This window comes from Bubalus bubalis, chromosome 11, assembly GCF_019923935.1.
Source record: "Bubalus bubalis isolate 160015118507 breed Murrah chromosome 11, NDDB_SH_1, whole genome shotgun sequence".
Lineage (NCBI taxonomy): Eukaryota > Metazoa > Chordata > Mammalia > Artiodactyla > Bovidae > Bubalus > Bubalus bubalis.
This window is the reverse complement of record NC_059167.1, coordinates 53,658,114-53,676,615: the sequence shown is the minus strand read 5'-3', so window position 1 is coordinate 53,676,615 and position 18,502 is coordinate 53,658,114. Positions and strand designations below refer to the sequence as shown.

Here is an 18,502-nt window from a genome sequence, read left to right as displayed (position 1 = left end):
TTTCTGAGGAGGGGCTAGGACATGGTCCTGAAAGTAGTCATGGGATATTTGAGTTGCAGGAGCCCTTTGAAGTCTTTCCTATTCCTTCATTCTACATTCAGGGGCCCGACAGCCTGAGAAGGGAGGTGACTTGCCCAGGGTGACATAGAACACTTAAGTGACAAGTGTGAAACTTGAACCCAGAGCTCCAAGTTCTGAGTTCGCTTCTACTACCTATATTCCTTTAACTAAAAGAAAAATCTTAAGTTCCTGCACTCCTTACAATAGCTAAGACACGGAAACAACCTGATTGTCCATCGACAGATGAATGGATAAAGATGACATGGCACATATATATAATAGAATACTACTCAGCCATAAAAAAGAATGGAATAATGCCATCTGCAGCAACATGGATGGGCCTAGAGATTATCATACTAAGTGAAGTAAATCAGACAGAGGAAGACAAATATCATACAATATCGCTTATATATGGAATCTAAAATATGAAACAGATGAACTTATCTATGAAACTGGAAGACTCACAGATGTAGAGAACAGATGTGTGGTTGCCAAGGGGCAGGGGAGGGTGGAGGGATGGATTGGGAGTTTGGGATTAGCAGATACAAACTATTATACATAGAAGATAAACAACAGGGCCCTACTGTATAGCACAGGGAACTATATTCAATATCCTATAATAAACCAAATAGAAAAAAGTATGAAAAAGAGTATATATACACACACAGACACATATATATATATAACTGTGTCACTTTGCTGTATAGAAGTTAACGTGCTGTAAATCAACTATACTTTAATAAAATAATTTTTTAAACAGACTCGTCATTACCTGTTCCACTGCCAGCTGTAGGAGCAGGGGGAAGATATCCCTTGGGAACACAGTTATGCAGTCCCTCTGGCTTGCAATATGAGTCATCTTCCTCCCTGCCCTTAGCAGGTGTGTGTGTAGCGAGGCACCCGCCACCTACCTACTCTGTGGAGGTTGCTTAGGTCTGAATGCCTGTGAACTTTATCCTTTCCCTCCTTGTGATGGTTACAAAACATCTGTCAGTTCTTGAATTTCCTAATAGATATGTGAGACACATGGTTCCGAGAATCTCAGAATCCCTTCACCGTTGTCTCAATTCAGCCAGATCCTTCACTTCCAACATCCTATTACCCTAACCGCCGCACTAATGACTTACAGCCATTCATCAACTGTGAGAGGTGAAACACTGTGCAAACATCTTTTCAGCAGATGGCCAGACACTGCCTTTCTTTAGGGAAGTTCCAACTCAGGGAACTGACTTCTGCATAGAGTTTTCAGAGCCAAGGCCACCTGATTAGGAAGCTTCTCAAGAATAAATCTTGATTCTTATTTGATTCTCCAATAGAGGGCCAGCCATATAATAAATATTCAGTAAATGTGCTTGATGATGTGAAATATAAGAAATATATATGTGTGTGTGAGTGTGTTTATAAAATTGAAGATGTCTCTTGCCATCAAAATACCATTAATTTCACTATTTTCATGGACTATGTATGTGCACACATACATGTACATTTAAATCTGGCATCTATATTTGCTTTAAAATCATGAATAAAACAGGTTATATTAATCTGATCACCCCTCTTCATTAACACATGTAAAGAAAGAGACCCCTCTTCCACCTTGGTGTCCAGGTCTTACCAGCATTATTCCATTTATAAATGTTTCTTTATGAGAAACATTCAGACTCAAAACTAAGCAAGGCTGTAATCTATTGTAGGTAAGTTTGTGTCTACTCTTTAGCTTCCCAAGTAATCTTACTTAGAACTCTCTAGGTCTCAGACCTAGAGACCAGGGTCTCAAACTAACTCTCAGACCCTGTTTGTAAGTAGGAGACCTGGTCCCCTAGATTTATGTTGGCCCAAATGGCTCAGCTCCTACAGATCACAGTGCCATGGAGGCTAAGGATTCAGCTGAATCAAGCTGCCCAGGACCATATTAACCTTTCACTGATCCCTTTCTTGTTCAGCTAGAAAGAAGTTAATTGAATTAGCAAGCTGCCACACACTGGAGAGAGAGAACCAGGACCCGGGCGAGACAGAACCTCAGAGTAGAAATGTAGCTTCCCTCTCATGTGCATCAGCCAACTTTGAAAACATTGGACGGGGAGCCACCTGACGATTCTGGATAAGTTTGTCAGCCCATCATTTTGCCATTCTCCCCAGTAGCACTCCAGGTGTGAATCAGTGTGGTGTATACCATGAGATCAGATTCTGTTTGGCAGAAAGTCAAATGTACTTTTCTAAAGTCAAGTATCATTTCCTTATTTAACTTCTGAAAATGGGAAGATAGGCACTAATTTACTGATTATACTCCAGTCTAGACTCCTGCAGAAATCCAGCAAGCTTTCCTCATGGGCATTTTGGGATAACTTGCCATCAGTCATGTCCCTCCACTTCCTTGCTAAGTGACAGATCCCATGTGAAACCCAGTACCTAGGGACACCACATGGAGCTGTCTGTAGAGGATTCTGAGTTGAATCACATGTTTTTTTAGGTATGCAATATGCCTTCTTTTTCTGAGATTAGCCAACAGAAATATTTGACTTGAGAATTAATGTATGATATAATCCCACTCATGGTAAAGAGTTCTTATCTTGTTTAATTACCTTCCTGTAATCAATTTTTTTGCTTTTTTTTTTCCTTCAGAACACTTGGTAAAATTTTTTCAAATGGAAAGAGTAAACTACTTAACACTGTTTTACCCCCATAGTTGGTACTCCAGGAGTGTGTGTTTTATGGAAACCAAATAATTATTCCTGTATTTTAATATTTAGCTGGTAAAAGTTTGCACCGAAATGTGCTTCTTTTTTGGCTTCAATGTGGAAGTACTGAAGGGAAATACAGATCCTTTCATTCCTGACTGATTTACTTGGTTGAGGACTTATAACTCTGTGGAAAAGTTGTATTTCAAGAGGGTTTTTAAAGAAAACCTCTCATATTTACCTTTGAAGTTTCATGAGAGTTTTGTGTTAATATAAACACTAATATACTCTGGGTTAAAAGCTGTGTTGAAAATGAAAAAATGCATTTAATAGAGGCATGTATTACAAATAGCATCCAGCCACACAGGAGGTTACTGTGACTTAATATCTGAAATTCTGTTGCTCATTAGTTGTTTGGTGAGAATGAAATACATTTCTAAAGGGCAAGGTCAGTGTTACATTATCATAGAAATGTCTTTGTTGAATAAAAGTATAAATATTTCAAGTTTAAGTATTACGAGATTATATTTCTATTGGGGACATATGTATAGGATGAATGATTCTTCTCCTTGTAATTGCAGGAGCATATGTCATGTTGCATGTCATTCCCGATTACTGATTTCATTTGAAATGGTCTGGAAATAAATACCGATTACTAGTAATGTAAGATTATTTACCTTGGAGTCAGATGTCTGACAGGCAGGCTGGAGCTAATGGATTTGGTCATTTTCAAAGCATTATTTTCTAAAGCAGGATGCTGTTTTAAAGTAACGCTGAATTTTCAGAGTAGTTTATCTGGATTCATTTGCAGTGAGTATGGAAAAACACCCCTAGGAGCATGCAGTCTCTGATGTTTTTCCATCCTTTAACAATACAAAGGAAAGAAAACTGTACCCAGAACCTACCAATAGGACAGCTCGGCATTACCTGTCCTTATTAAAGTCGGTAGGACAAGGGAAATCAAGAACCACATATGAAGGATAGTATCTGTGTAACTGAGGGGCGTTGCCTCACTGGGTGATGTAGTTGCATTATGGGAACGTGGTGTGATTTAATTTCATCACTGTAAACATCACAGTGGGTATGGTTGATTGATTTGAAACTCTTGTCCACTTCGCTATGGCTGGACAGCTGAGTTAACATGGGTAGGTCTTGGCTTCACACTGTTATGATTTCTGATTTGGGGGGCTTTATTAGGGGGAAAAAACTGTTAGGATAACTTTAGCTGAAATCAAACTTTTATAAAGGTATGGCTTGATTTAAGGTACCATGAATTTTTTTTAGCCTTCTAAATTAGAGCACTCTGTAAATTTTGCCTTGAAGGGGGCTCGGAGGATGGGAGAGTATAAATCTTAGTTTTTGCAGTGCTGATTGTCTGCATGTGTTTTAAATTACGTCCCAACTCAGCAGCAAGGACAACTCAGTTATATGGGAAAAAATGTTAGGACTCTTCTTGCTTAATTACCATGAATGCAACAACTAATAACCATCTAATATCTGAGTTGTAAATGGAAACACAGACCATCAGAAAAGAAAGCAGAGTTGCAGTTGTGTAAAGGAACAGTAGTAGGTAACAAACCTGGCTTTTGATCATTTTTTCTGCTATGCTCAATACTGTGGACAAGACTGCTGAAATTTTAAATAATTTGGTCTCTGGGTATGTAGCATCTGAAGTTCATAGTAAAGAAATTCATCTGATAATAATATCATGATTTGAGTTTCTACAAGGCCAGTTAAAAGGATTAAGCTTCAAAGTTTGGAGGGAATTAAACCTTAGTTGCAAGTTAAAATTCACAAAGTTGACCTTTAGAGGTTGCTTGGTTATTTGGTGGTGGTGGTGGTGATTTTTTTTTTTTTTCCTGTCTAAAGTACCGAGACATCTCACTTTTAGGGTGTGAAAACTAGAACCTTTTCCACTTGTAGATGGGTTCTCTGGAGAGAATGGTGGATATGGAAGAGCCTGGGAAATTAGTGGCTCAAATCGGCTGGCAACTGGAGTACATTTAGGTGATTCACACAACAGTTGTCTGTTCTCCTTCCAGGTATCAGTGGTCCTGCAGGAAGGGAGAGGTGTAAACCAGGACCTTAAATGTTGGTAGGATGAGAAATATCAATGTCTAGGTGGCCGGAATTCCCTTTTCGCAGGCCGAGTCTCCCAGGAAAGACTGAGGAAACCATTACTCCTGGAACAGTCTGGGTGACTCCGTTCCCCACCGCCCCGGAGGGGGCTCTACCTTCCGAATAAAACTGGGGTGATCTGGGAAGTTGGAAGTTAGGGAGACTATAGCCCACCCCTCGCCCCCCGCCAGACCGAACATACCCTGCTTTTCCGCCAACGAGTTGGCGCTTTTGTCACCCCTGGGAGGGCCGGGAAGGGAGCGGGAAAGTAGCGTCAGGTTGCGCCCTTCTTGCCCAAGGGGTCGAAGGAGAAAGTAGATGCGCGATCAGAAGGGCGCTTGAGCGCAGAGAGCGCCCGGGAGGCCACAGGTGCCCTGGGAAGCGGGCAGATGGCTGGGGGTCCGGATGCGGGCCGGGGGTGCCAGAGGGCAACGCCAGTCCGGGTGCGCTCGGGAGCCGCGGCCGCTCACCTGCCCGCGGGGGCGGGGCGGGGCGCGGTGCTGGGGCGCGCCGCCTCCCGCCACCCGCCTCCCGCCCGGGGAGGAAGCGGAGGGGCGCGGTGTAAACAGAGCGGCGGCCGTGATGTCAGCCGGTCACATGGAGCCTCTTATGGCTCGGGATGGCTCTCGGCGGGCGGGCAGCTGCTGCAGCTGCTGCTGTGGCTCGGGCGGCGGCGGCGCGGCGGCGGCAGAGGGGGCTCCGGGGTCGGACCATCCGCTCTCCCTGCGCTCTCCTCACCGCGGCTTAAATGATGTATTTTGTGATCGCAGCGATGAAAGGTGAGCCCGGGCGCCCCACCGGGGCCGGGTGGGCTGGCTGCTCCGGGGGGCGGGGAGGCGGGCGTGCAGGGGGAGGGGTGGGCGCGCCTGCTCGAGCGCACGTACTGCCCGGGGCTGGCCGCGGGAACCCCGCCAGGGTTTTTTGGGCCCCTGCAGCGGCGCCCCCTGAGCCGGGTCACGGGATCTGCCTGCCTCCTGTCGGGGCAAAGGCGCAGGGGCTGGACGCCCCCCCCCCCCAACTTCTGTCCCCTCTGGCTCCTGTCAGTCGCCCGGGTCCTCCTGGCACCCGGCGGGGCTCCCGGAAGAAAGTTTGCTGGGAGTCGCCGCGCTTCTGGCAGGGAGGGGAGGGTCTGAGGAGCTAGGAGGAAGCCGGGGGCGCCCGCGACGGGTCCCCAGGGCCCGCACCCCGGACAGATCTGGCCTGCGTAGGGAAAGCGCCGCGGCCAGGCCCGGCCGAGCGTGCGCGCGGGTGCGGTGTCATCCCTGGGGACTGGTCAGCGCCCCGGGCCTTGGGCCCTCCCCTCCTCTGCGGCCCGGCAGCCCCGAGCGCCCGGCGGCCGCCGGGGGGAACGTGCGGCCGGTCTGCGCTGCGTGCCCGCCCCGGCCACTTCCGAAAGCGCCCAGGCCCTAGCGAGACGGGCTTCTGGACCGTGCCAAGACTCCCTCGGGGGCCGCCCGCAGCCGCAGCGCACCCCGACTTGATACTTTTGGGTTGTGAATGGATGTGGGGAAGCAACTTCACCCCCCCACAGGATTCGCGGGCAGTAGTGGAGGTTAGACGGCGGCGAGGAGCCGGCGGGCGCAGATTAGTCGTGGTCAAGACTCCGTCGAGCCTCCTCGCCCGGCCGCCGGCCCTGATCAGAAGTCCTTAACCGGGCTAGTGGCCGGATGGCAGGGGGGACTAGCTGGAGACCGGACTGGCTTCAGGTCCCCCTAGGTGAGGAGGAAAGAAACCGTGGCAGGTCAGGGAAGTTTCTAATGAGAAAGCCAAAGTTTGGAGGTGTGCAGGAAGTCGCCTGCGCGGTCGGGAGAAGCCGAGACTAGCCAACAGCCCGAGAGAAACTCAGCCCGCACCCCGCCGCCCGCTTGTGCGCCAGCAGGTTCTTCGGGGTGGTTAATCTGCCCGAGTGGCTTCGCAGACCCGGCCGCTGGGAGCGGGGATTTAGAGCCCCATCTGTTTGCCGCGGACCGAGCTCCCTTAACGCGCCGCAGTTTCTCAGACCTAGACAGTCCTGCGGGGTCTGCCCATCAGAGCGGGCGCGGGGCGCTCGTTAAACGTTTGCTAAGGTGGAGGTTTTGTTGCAATCCTGGATGAAGGAAACAGGTTCGGTATCTGGCCTAGGTTTACTTTCGGATCACCGAGCTTTGCCTTTCTTCACTAGAGATTGGGTGGCATCTCTTTTATTAATTATTAACAGGCCGAAACGTACTGGACGCTAAGATGAGCTGCTTGAGATGAAATCTGTTTATCCGACGTGCCCAGAGCAAAATTTTTGTCCTTTCCCCGGTGGTTTGAGGGAAATGGAATTTAATCATTTTTTAGAATATGCAACAGATAAAAGGAAAGGGAGGAGACCTCCCTGTGATCCACGTTCTTAAGCCTGAAGTTTTTTTTTTTCTTCCTAAAATGATTTTAAGATTTTCTTACCGACTTTTTTTGTAGAAGTGTATGCTCCTCCCCTCCCTCTCAAAAAAACTTTTATGCTATTTCCTGCAGTTCATTAATCCTGTAAAACGATTCAGACAGCCTTTGTAGTTAAGACATTTTCCCTCCTTTTTTTTTCTTTACGGCATGAAATAGATTTGGGAAGGTGTTAATCCTAGTCCTTATCTATTTTATTTGATATAATTGGTGTCGATTGGGGAAGGATAAGAAGCAGAGACTATTTCCCCTAATGAACAGTAACCACCAAACAATAAGGAAAGTGCGTTTTAAGATTTTAACTTAATTTTGATGTTTCTAAGTACTTAGGCTTTTGCTTTTGTAGTTCTGGTACAAAATGAAGTTCCATACTATCACTTGGTGATTATTATCACGGGAATCACACCACCACCGTATCCCCCCCAGAGCTCTAGCCCACACATTTGTCTTGGAGTGACCTCTGGCTGCCAGAAGATAATAGATTCAGAGTATTGTGCTTTGGGAAAAGTGGCTCAGATACACTGGCAATGCAGTTTTTCTATAAGCTCAGCTGGAGGAGGGGAGGCGGGGGAAAGGGGGCGATGCATCTAGACAATTAGAATATTTCATTCCAAGGATCATAATATCCTGTGTCTTAATAGGGTTATCTTGCTCTGATGCATATTTAAACTGAAGAAAAATAGTTTCTGGGAAAATAAGGAATGCTGTAAATATTTCCGTATCAGATTTAAGGTGCGGGGGGAGTGAAGAGGGCGGCGGAAACTGGCCCAGAATCATATTAAATACTTCCCTGCTGCCTCTCAGTTTTAATAGTTAAATTGGTTCCATATGGAAGAGAGTTTGTATAATTAGATTTTTTTCATATGAAACAGAAACACTCTTTACAATATAGCTTTTCAGTATGTGTATGCATGTAGCAGGGGGAGGGTAGAACAAGCTACCATAAAAGAGAAACATTCGCTTTGTTGGCTGATTTACTGATTTTTTTTAAACATCATTAAATCAGGCCTTTTGAACTCACGAAAGAAGAAAATCCTTCCTCTGCGTTCGTTGTCAAATAAGTTTAGGCTTAAAGTGCATTCATGCTTAGAAGTAATAAATCTTCATTGGAGCAACTCTAGTCTCATCTTTCAGTTTTGTTTTTGTTTAATTAACAACAGAATTCCAATACCATTTGGATGGCTTCTTGGGCAAATGGAGAGAGCCAGCGATAACATTTATAATCAGGGGAGCACTTGTTCTGCTCATCACAAAAGTGCTTTGGCCAAATGTCAGGCGGCAGCCAGTGCTGAAAGGAAATGCGAGTGCCTCATCAGTTTCAGTAGATTATGCCCCCTTTGCTTCCTAGGAGCCCTCAGCCAGTGTTCATGTAAATGGAGTTAGGAGAGTGAAGGGAGGCTTAAGGGGAATGTCTATCCCATAATAGATTGTTCCGTGTGCACTATCGGTGCGCAAACACAAGGCATGATACTACTTTGAAAATACTGAATATGTAGGTGACTAGGGGTATTTCCAACTCTAATAAATGTGATTTCATAGTTTTGAAGAGTGTGGACTTTCTCTTTCCCAAATGAAGTTTGAATTTATCCCTCATCTTATTTTAAGCACTGTGTCAGTAGTATCCCTCAGCTGGGACTTTGGTTCCACTTTCATGACCTTTGATGGGTAGGATTGGGAGAGAGTAATGTCTGGATCTTGGAAAGAGAAAACCCAAATGGCTATTCCAGTGAGCAGAGTGCTTAGCAGGCAAGGAGAGGTCACTTCTTTTATAGACAAGGAAGATCTCTGAATTCATTTGCCCATGGGTGATAGAGGGAGTTCAGACCATCTATGAAGCTGAGAATATTTTAGAAGCACTGTTTGCATGAGCAGTCTCTTGATTTTATATATTTCAGTCACATCACTTGAAATGCAAAGCAATATCATACTCAAGTAAACCACTTTGCCCTCGATTTGAATTGAGTACCGTATAATTTATTTAATGCTGCCCAGTTATAAAATGACAGAGTCTTTAATAGACTTAGTCCTTTAAATATGTCTATGTACATATATATTTAAATACATATGTAATTTAAATGTTAGGGTTTTTTACTATCTAGTAAATATATAGGTAAATATATGAATAGTTCTTACCAGACTTCTCTTTCTCCCACCTTTCCCTCCCAGTCAAGTGAATCACAATAAAATGGGTGAGATCAGCAAGTAGATAATTGCAGAGCATCTGCAATAGCACCCAGCTATTTGTAATTTGTTCTGGGGCACCTAAAAAAATAACATTTACAAATGACCTTTTATGGGAGAAAAAGTTACTGAATGGATAGATAGATCTGCAGAGGTAGAGTTCAGTTATCTTAAAATTTTTCTGAAGTTATTTTAGTGATCAGTAAAACCCCTTGGGGAAAAGGAAGGTGGGATGATTTGGGAGATTAGGGTTGAGATATATGTATATATATCTACACATACTATTGATACTATGTATAATATAGATAACTAGCAAGAACCTACTGTATAGCACAGGGAACTCTACTCAATGCTCTGCCGTGACCTAAATGGGAAGGAAATCCAAAAAAGAGGGGATATATGTAAACATATAGCTGATTCACCTTGCTGTACAGCAGAAACTACCACAACTTTGTAAAACAACTGTATTCCAATTTTAAAAAAGAATAAAAAATAATAAAAGTAACATTATTTATAAAATAAAAAACATGAGTGGAACAAATCTATAAATACTTCATTGTAGAAATGTTTTTTGCATGGATTCTAAATTTTCAGTGTTTATTAATAAGAAATCAAGCCTACCTTAACCTATATATTTTATATTTATTAATTTTATAAATCATAATTAGATGCTCAGAGTTAGCAGCTACACTGTATTTCTATTTCTCTGCTTTAAAAATAATAATTTGGAGAGGTCCACCAGTGACAACACAGATGTGAATTCACATTTGATATTATCTCAGAGACCACATATTGACCCATTGATGAATGATTTACTCATTCTTTCTCCCCCTTCTAGCTCCTCCACGAAGGATACCTCCCTTTCACACCAGCCTTTGAGGCATGGACTTAGAGATTTGCAGTCAGAGCTTTCTGTATCTGTCATATCGTCTGTAACATGATGGAACATGGTTTTTCATTGTCCGAACACTGTATCTAGAGATAAGAGGTCTAAACTGACAGACAGTAGGGTAAATTAGCCAACAGGCAAAATATTAATACAAGAAAGCAGTTGAAATCCTTGGTTTCTAGATTTTCTTTTTTTTAAGTGACATTTGTTAGCCTTGATCATATTATAAGGAAGTAACCCAATAACTTTAAAATCTTTGTATAAGAAGTAATGTCGGGTGGGGTGTGGAGGGAGATGGGAGGGAGGTTCAAAAGGGAGGGACATATGTATACCTATGGCTGATTCATGTTGAGGTTTGATAGAAAACAACAAAAGGATAATTAAATTATCCTTCAATTAAAAAATAGATAAATTTTTTTAAAAGTAATATCAAACCTATTCCCTAGGTTTGCCAGCAGTTTGATTTTTTGCTTTTGATTTCATTGCCTCTGAAATTTATGAGGCATTTCATAAATACAGGGAGGATGTTAATCTATATTTGGTATTTGCTTTATGGCTTACATTCTTGTCTCATTTAATCCTCCCTAAAAAGTCATTGACTCTGTCCTGGTTTTTAGTTGAAGAAACTGAGGCTAACAAAGGTTATTTGTTATAGTCAAACTCTTCCAGCTGGTAAATGGTGAAGCAAAGACTAGAGCCCTAATTTCTGCTGTCTTCCTGCTGCCTCTCCTGGAGGAAGCTGCGAAAATGTCCTGGATATAACTTTGTCTCTAGTTAGTAGAAATTATAACTCTGGCATTTATAAGGAAAAAGATTCAATTATGTAATGCATTGCTGAGCTTAATATCTTTAAATTACTATTTAATAAAATCAATTTGGTACAAATGGGGTTGTTCTTATTTGCTTACCATTAGTTCTCTTCATCCACGATTTTCATTAAGTCTGCATGTTGTAAGAGGATCTGGGTGAAATGCAAGCATTATTTTCCTAAAGAATATGGAATACTATGATACATAGCTAACCTGTGTAACCTATCTCCATCATGGTAGAATCAAGCTGGAGATTTATCTATACATCCACATATCTTTAGGCAAATGAAGCATTCACAGATACAGCTTTAATATCCCTTTATGGAGTAGAAAGCTCTTGATTCCTTGGGCTTGTGAGTGCTGTCCTGGTTGTTTCCGTGACAGTTAAAGGGCATGATCATGGATGTAATCTTGAGAAATCTGTTGTCTTTTAGGAAACCAGAGTCAAAGTTTCCGAGCAGATAGATCTGCAAAAGCTCATTTCTCACTTGATTGGGGTTTATTTCTCTGGCAACTGGATTGAGCTGTCTGCCTGAAAGCAAACAAGCATCATCTCATAGAGTCCTAGGAAGAGCAGAAACCTAAAATGTCATTTCGATACACACCCTATTGGCATTCGGTTCCTCTCTGCATCCTTCCTGCCAATAATTGTCTGGTTTTGCTTGAACACCTCCTGTGATGGGGAGCTCACTATCATTAGAGGAAGCTTATTCCATCTTGAATATGAAAATTCTTTTTCTATCAAGCGTAGCGGTCTCTTTTGTACTTTTAATCCTTTGATTCTATTCTGTTTCTTTCTTTGGGGGTAATACACAACACATTTAATCCATCTTTCATAGGAAAGAAAGATTGTCAGTTATTTGAAGACTGAGTATGAAACACACCCACACTACATTCTCAGTCTCTGCTTTCCCTCTCCACTCCATTATATTCACAGTCAGCCTTCCAGCATCCTTGGTTAGCTTCTTCCTCAAACACATTTCAGTTTGTCTAGAATTTCTTAAAATTTTTATACCAAATTTTTGTACCACAACCCTAGTCCTAGTTGTGATATGACTGACTCAGCACTTAACCCACTAGGTAGTAAAGCGTAAAGATTTTAAATTTTGTTTTAATTTCTTTCAGATACATGACCTAGGCTGTATCTTTTGACCATGTCATGAATGGCCTTTGTGATGCCACTGTAATTTTTGGAAGTGGACTTTTGACCTACTTAGAAGGACTTTTAGATGAACTGAAGTTGATATTAAATATCCAAGAAAATCAAGGATATTGAAAAATAAAGGAATATTTGGAGCATTTCTGAGGTGTTTTTCTCCAGTGTCAGAGCTGAGATAAGGCTGCCCTCTAGTGGGTACTTTCCCATGGAACGCTGAAAGCGGTAATGGTGCCAATGAATTTCCCATCAGGCTAGTGGAGAAGGTCAAAGGTTGAAGTTATTTTCTCGATTGCTGTGGGGCATTCTACATCAGATTCTAAAGTGTAATTTATCGTTGTGCATGGTTAATAGAAATGCATCTGTAGTAGAGGTAATAAATTTTTAAAGTTTTCTTGAAGAAAATAAGGGAATATTTTTTTAAAACTTAAGATAGATTAAAGATGATTTATAAAATTTCATTTGGCTCCATATTAAGTGTAAATATTTAAGTGGTATTTGGTTTGTGAGTAAACAATTATTATGACTTTTGTGGTAATCCTTTTTTTTTTTTTTTAAAGAATTTCAACCTTAATTCTATTCCCCAACCATTAAATATTTTTTTAAAATAGAGATTGTCAGCCATCTTGATCAGAGAAATCCAGAATTTTCCTTTTTTAAATCTAAAGCTTTGGGAGTTTTTTGTTTTCAAAAAAAGGGAGACACTTAGAAGTAAACTACTATAGCTCTTTTTGGCAATAAAACAGTTTATCAGTGGATGCAAATCTATTAACCTGTTTTGTTTCTGAAGATTTAGTGCTATAGCATCCTGCTCATGTCAGTATACACAATTTGCCAAAGAAATAGAGCAATTTATTACCCAAGTTTATATAACATATCACATATGCTTTAAAACACTGCACGAAGTAGAGGTAAGCATTCATTTGTGTCATTTTTAGGATAAATAATACAAATGAAATGTGTGCTTAGATTTCTGTGGTCTGTTGAGTGTGAAACAGTTATGAAACAATCTGGTTTCTGTATTGGAATCGAAGAAATAAGTATTGATTTTTCTATTTCCTTAAATATCATTTGTCACTGGTGCTATGGAAAGAGAGGAGAATGCAGGTTTACGTGAATTTTGCAGTGCTCAAGTAGTTCAGGTTTGTGAGCTGAGCCGTGATAACCAGGGTGATCGCAGTAACAGATAATCACCAGGATTTTAAAGGACGACAGTGCTGGCGTGTTCCTACCAGAAAGATGAAATTTCATCTTTACGTGAAAAAGAAGGAAGGGAATTTTTTTTTTTTAAAGCCAGGAAAACATACTGTTTAAACTTTTTCATCATAGAAATAAGGTAGTGGTTCAGAAGTGAAGACTTGTGGTTAAGTCTCAGATCTGGTCTTGAAGCAGACCGTTTTTCAAACTGCGCCACCCAGAAGTGTGATTCTTTCACCACATGAGAAATATCCTTTTTTTCACAGAATGTTATTTTCATTTTTCAGTCATTGGGGTTTTTATTTTTATCTTTTCTTTATCTCATGTCATATCTTCAGTAGAACTCTGGATATAAATAACAAACTGAATTTGTCTCAACAAATATTTATGAAGTGCCTACTGTGTGCTGCGTTATTCAGGTGCCACCCATGTGATTTCATAATAGAACAAAGACACCTCCCTCCCCATCTTAAGCCATGAATCAGCATTTAAAGACCTGTACTGAGAAACTGGCAGCCGTGCTTAACCAGGGAAAGCTGCTCCAAGACTACTGAGCTTATAGGTCTGTAGTTTCTGAGCTCCACGCCATTTAAAACAAAGACTTTGCAACATGCAATGAAACATTAATGTAATTGGATAAAGTTAGTCCTTCAGTTTACATGTGAACATGATTTCCTTCCAAATAAGCCACAGAGTAGCTCTAAAATCCTGCCTCAGCAGTGGCTCCGAAACTTTGGACAGCTACTCATAACCCGGAGAGTTACAAAGGCAGATTCCTGGGGAGACCCTGATTCCGTCAGCCTGGTCTCAGCCGGGAAGGTGAGTATTTAAAAGGTGTCTCAGGTGTTGCCAATTCAGATGGTTCTCGCTCACTCTGCAAAACTTCCCTCTTGCTATCAGAGCACAGTTGGGCAGTGGAGTCCTCCAACCCCTTCAGTGGTTCTCAAGTATCATCAATCTTCACAGTTAGCTGAGAAACATTTGAAAAATAAATGCCCAGTCTCCATCACTACCTGCCTGGTTCTGATTCTGATAGTCTGGGCTGAGGCCAAGGAATGTGAACTTGTAAAAGCCCCCCTTGGGGACTGAGGATCTGACATGTTTGAAAACTGCTGCTCTGGTCTCACCCTCTCCTGGTCCCCGTGAGGTAAGGATACTTAGAAGATCAGGGATATTAAGGTAAGCAGACACTTTCTTTTTGAGGCCACTGAAGTCTCCTTTCAAAGTGGAAGAGGTGCCCACTATGAGTAATTTCTGCCGTAGTGTGCATGTTATTGACATATTTGAGATAGTCTTATTTCTGGCTTTTCTATCAACTAGTGGGTAGGAACAAGTGGTCAGACTCCTAGTCTGTTACCTGAAATGGCCCAAACGGGAGAGGACCATATTCCTCTTCTGCAGAAATCTTGCTCAGGGTTTCTATCAGAAAGCCAGTTTCTCTGGCTTTCTAGCCCTCAGTGAGCCACTGGGCTGGGTCTCACCACCATGGTGACCACTCATTGGGGGCAGGCTGAGGATTGTGCTGCAGAAGTCAAGGCCGACTCCAGTGGAAACAGTGATGACTTTTTTCTATGTTGCTTTTTTTCCAGCAACAAAGTACAGGTTTTAGAGCCCTGAAAGCTTGCAAATGTTTCCTATTTACAAGATGGTGTTTCTGAAGCCCTGAGCACCCTGCTTGTATCTGCCAGTGCCTAGGCTCTAGAATGGCCAGACACAATCTTGCCTTCGTGCAACTTAGATTCTAGTCTGGTGAAACAGATACAAGTGGAACTGTGCTGGGTGAGCGGGGGAAGGCTGATCCCCTTCCGCACCAACTCCAGCCCCCTCCTTCCTTGGAAAATATAGGCTCCATAGCCCATCATGTGGCAGACATGATGCTGTGGGAGCGACGCCGAGCACAGCAACGTTCATCTGTGATCTTGTGAGTGTACGTTCTGACGGAAAGAGGCAGATGATACCTCTCTCTCTCTGTTTAGTCACTAAGTCGTTTCCGACTCTTGCGACCCCATGGACTGTATGTAGCCTGCCAGGCTCCTCTGTTCATGGGATTCTCCAGGCAAGAATACTGGAGTGGGTTGCCATTTCCTTCTCCAGGGGATCTTCTCGACCCAGAAATCAAACCCGGGTCTCCTGCATTGCAGGCAGATCCTTTACCGACTGAGCTATGAGGGAAGCCCAGATGATACCTAAGTAAACATTAATGAACTAGAGAAATACAGATAGTGACAAGAGCATGGCCAACACAGAAAGTGGAATGGCTTAGAATTGCTTATGGCCTCATGGATGAACAGGAGGGAACAAAATCCGAGATTTTTTTTTTTCTAACAGGTGGTGAACGTTCTGCCATAACCCAGGAGGGAATTTAGAGGTCATCTGTTCTCTTAGTGCTCAGCCTTGTCTGCCCATTAGACTTGGCTAGAAAGCTTTATGAAAAATATGAGCCCAGGCTCCACTCGTGGAAGCTCTTGATTTTATTGGTCTGAGGTGGGTCTCAAGTACTGATAATGTGTTAAAAAAACTGTCCAGATGACTACGGTGGAGAAACCTCCAAGGTCCAACACCCTTACTTAACGTGTGAGTCATCCATCCCAGTACAGGGCAGCAGCGTTGGGTAGTGGAAACCACCACCCCCACCCCATAGGGTTCGGGCAGACACATGGATTCTCTTCCCAAGTCAGCTACTCAGTACTTGTCAGACCCCCTCAACTGCTGGCTTTCCCCTTTTGTAAAGTTGGGGAAACTTGTAGCCATCAAGAGCTTTCCAACTCTCCCATTCTGTGGAAATGTTTCCTAAAATAAGAAAAGGGCCACGTTTATTGTCCATAACAATTCCCTTCTAGTTTCCTTATTCCTTGTCTTATCTCCTCATTGCTAGGGGTGCCTCCATCAGCTGATCAGCTCCTTTGGGGAGTGAAAATTTAAGGTAGAAAAAGGTGATTAATTTTTGCCAATTATTTAACTAAGTTTTAGAATGAACAAACTTTCATTCATATTAAGGCCCAGACTTAGTTCTGGTAAATTACAGTCATATATTATCAAATTCTAGCCAAAAACCTTTTCCATTTTTGATGGTTGAGTTAAAACCGAGGAGGTTGGGGTAGAGAGACTGCTTAAAAATGGAAACCCTGGAATAGTCTTAACCATTGCACACCACAGAAATTTTATTCCTTACCAAATATTCCAGGCCAGAAATCCAAAGACACTGAGTCTTCTCCGTATATTGTTTGCATTTTCTTTAAAAAAAAAAGCAAGCAGAAACAGTGTATCTCCTGTGTTGCCAGCTTATAAAAGAGAACTATGGAACTGAAGTCTGTCATTGAAAAATATCATTGTACTTTGTCATCTGTGACCCTGTATCTCTAAGAACTTGGGTTGCATTGAAACATTTATTCAGAAAGATAGCAGTTCATTATAAACCAGCATGATATGTAAGCACCTTAACTTTATTTCCTTTTTGTGTGGAATCTCCCAATGGGGTTTGATAATATTAGGCAGTTGCACAAGTGATAACGGAGTTTGAAAAGTAAATCTCATAGGAGCTGTCACATGAAATTAGAGCTGTGTCTTTTTCAACAGTTTTTTTTTTTAAAGAATAAGCACATTGCCTGTTTTGCATGTATGTATTTCAGAAATTGGACACACATGATATACATCCATTTATTCTCCTATAACAGAAAATTATGGAACACCATCTTCCTGTAACTGAAGTTGTATCTGTAATAGCAAGCACCTTCTGAAAAATGATACCATTTAAAAAATAATTGGCAGAAATTTATTTCAAAAGCAATGTTTCTATCACAAGCATAATCATGTAGAACAGAAGTGTTTTTGTTTCCACCACTGCAGAGAAACAAAGTCGTTTAATATGAGTTAAGATGTCTCAAAGTTTTGGCAGACTTTCTAAGACCCCTGCTGCTGTTGCTTTCAGAATCTCTTTTAGAAGTTTCCATGCGATTTCAATGGCTGCTTAGGGGAAATATTGGCTAAACTCCTCATTTTGACTGTTAAGATGGCTTGAGTGTTTTCAGAATGTTTTCATTTGCTAGAAATATGTTTTGCACTCAGGCTTCTCTTGTTGAAGAAGGTTGGTTACCAGCCATCTGATGACGCCTCAGGGTGTTTACAGAAAATGTGGGTGCTGTAGTTATATTTGAGCACAGCCCTCCCCCAACAAAGATAGTGTGGTAATCAGCAGAAATGGGAAAACATGTACTTAAGGATTGATGCTTGTAAAGAGGTGCTGTAAAGAAACATGGTTGTTCAGATGTAAGACATGACTGACAGCTCTCCTTGTAGGCATGCTAGTAACAATAAAGTCTAGAAGTTCAACATCAAAGCGATCACAGCTTACTCCACCAGTGACTTGCACATCAAAGAGGGAGCGCAAGACAAAGGCAGTGCATGGAGGTGTTTCTGCCTGGTAGCCAGATGCTCACGGGGAGCTCCCAGAGCTCCTCTCTTGAATGCAAAGTGATTTTTTTTTGCCGATCATAGTTTTCATCTCATAAATGACCAGGAATATGAAAGGAGGGCAAATGAGCGTTGTAATTGCTCCCCATCACTCTAAGTTTGGTTAGGAGAAACTCATCGCTGGAGAGATTGGTCCCTCTGGTTTCCTTAAAGAGCAAATTCCATACCGACATGGGCAGCTCTGACTTCACCTAATAGGGTCCGGGGAATTATTCACAAGATAAGAGAGTACAAATTGGATACATTTCAGGTTGGTTGTTTTGAATTATGCTTGATAAAAAGCTGGACCTAAGTTTCTGGAGTTCTCTCTCTCTCTCTTTTAAATTTTTTCAACATTCGCCTTGTGGGTGGATTTTTGCTGAATCAGATGTGTGTTACCTAACAGGTGTGTGTGATAATGAAATTTAGACCTGTTAAACTGGCTCTTCATTAATCACCAGATCTGTACTTCAATCTCTAAAGCCAATGGTGTGTCCTCAAGAATACCAAAAGTAGAACAGGAAGAAGAGTCTAGATTTGATTCCCC

At 42.2% G+C, this 18,502-nt stretch overlaps 1 protein-coding gene across 4 annotated transcripts in view; it reads left to right on the top strand.

Annotated features, from left to right (window-relative positions):
- RORA (RAR related orphan receptor A) overlaps positions 1-18,502 on the top strand; it is an 811,781-nt gene that overhangs the window by 695,004 nt on the left and 98,275 nt on the right. The window contains exon 1 of one of the 4 annotated variants that reach the window (XM_025296496.2): positions 5,460-5,632. The exons of the other annotated variants lie outside the window; for them this stretch is intronic. Coding sequence (XP_025152281.1) covers positions 5,602-5,632 — 31 coding nt within the window. The 5' untranslated portion in view covers positions 5,460-5,601. Of the gene's footprint in view, positions 1-5,459; positions 5,633-18,502 lie in introns of those variants that run through there. 4 annotated transcript variants of the gene reach the window in all.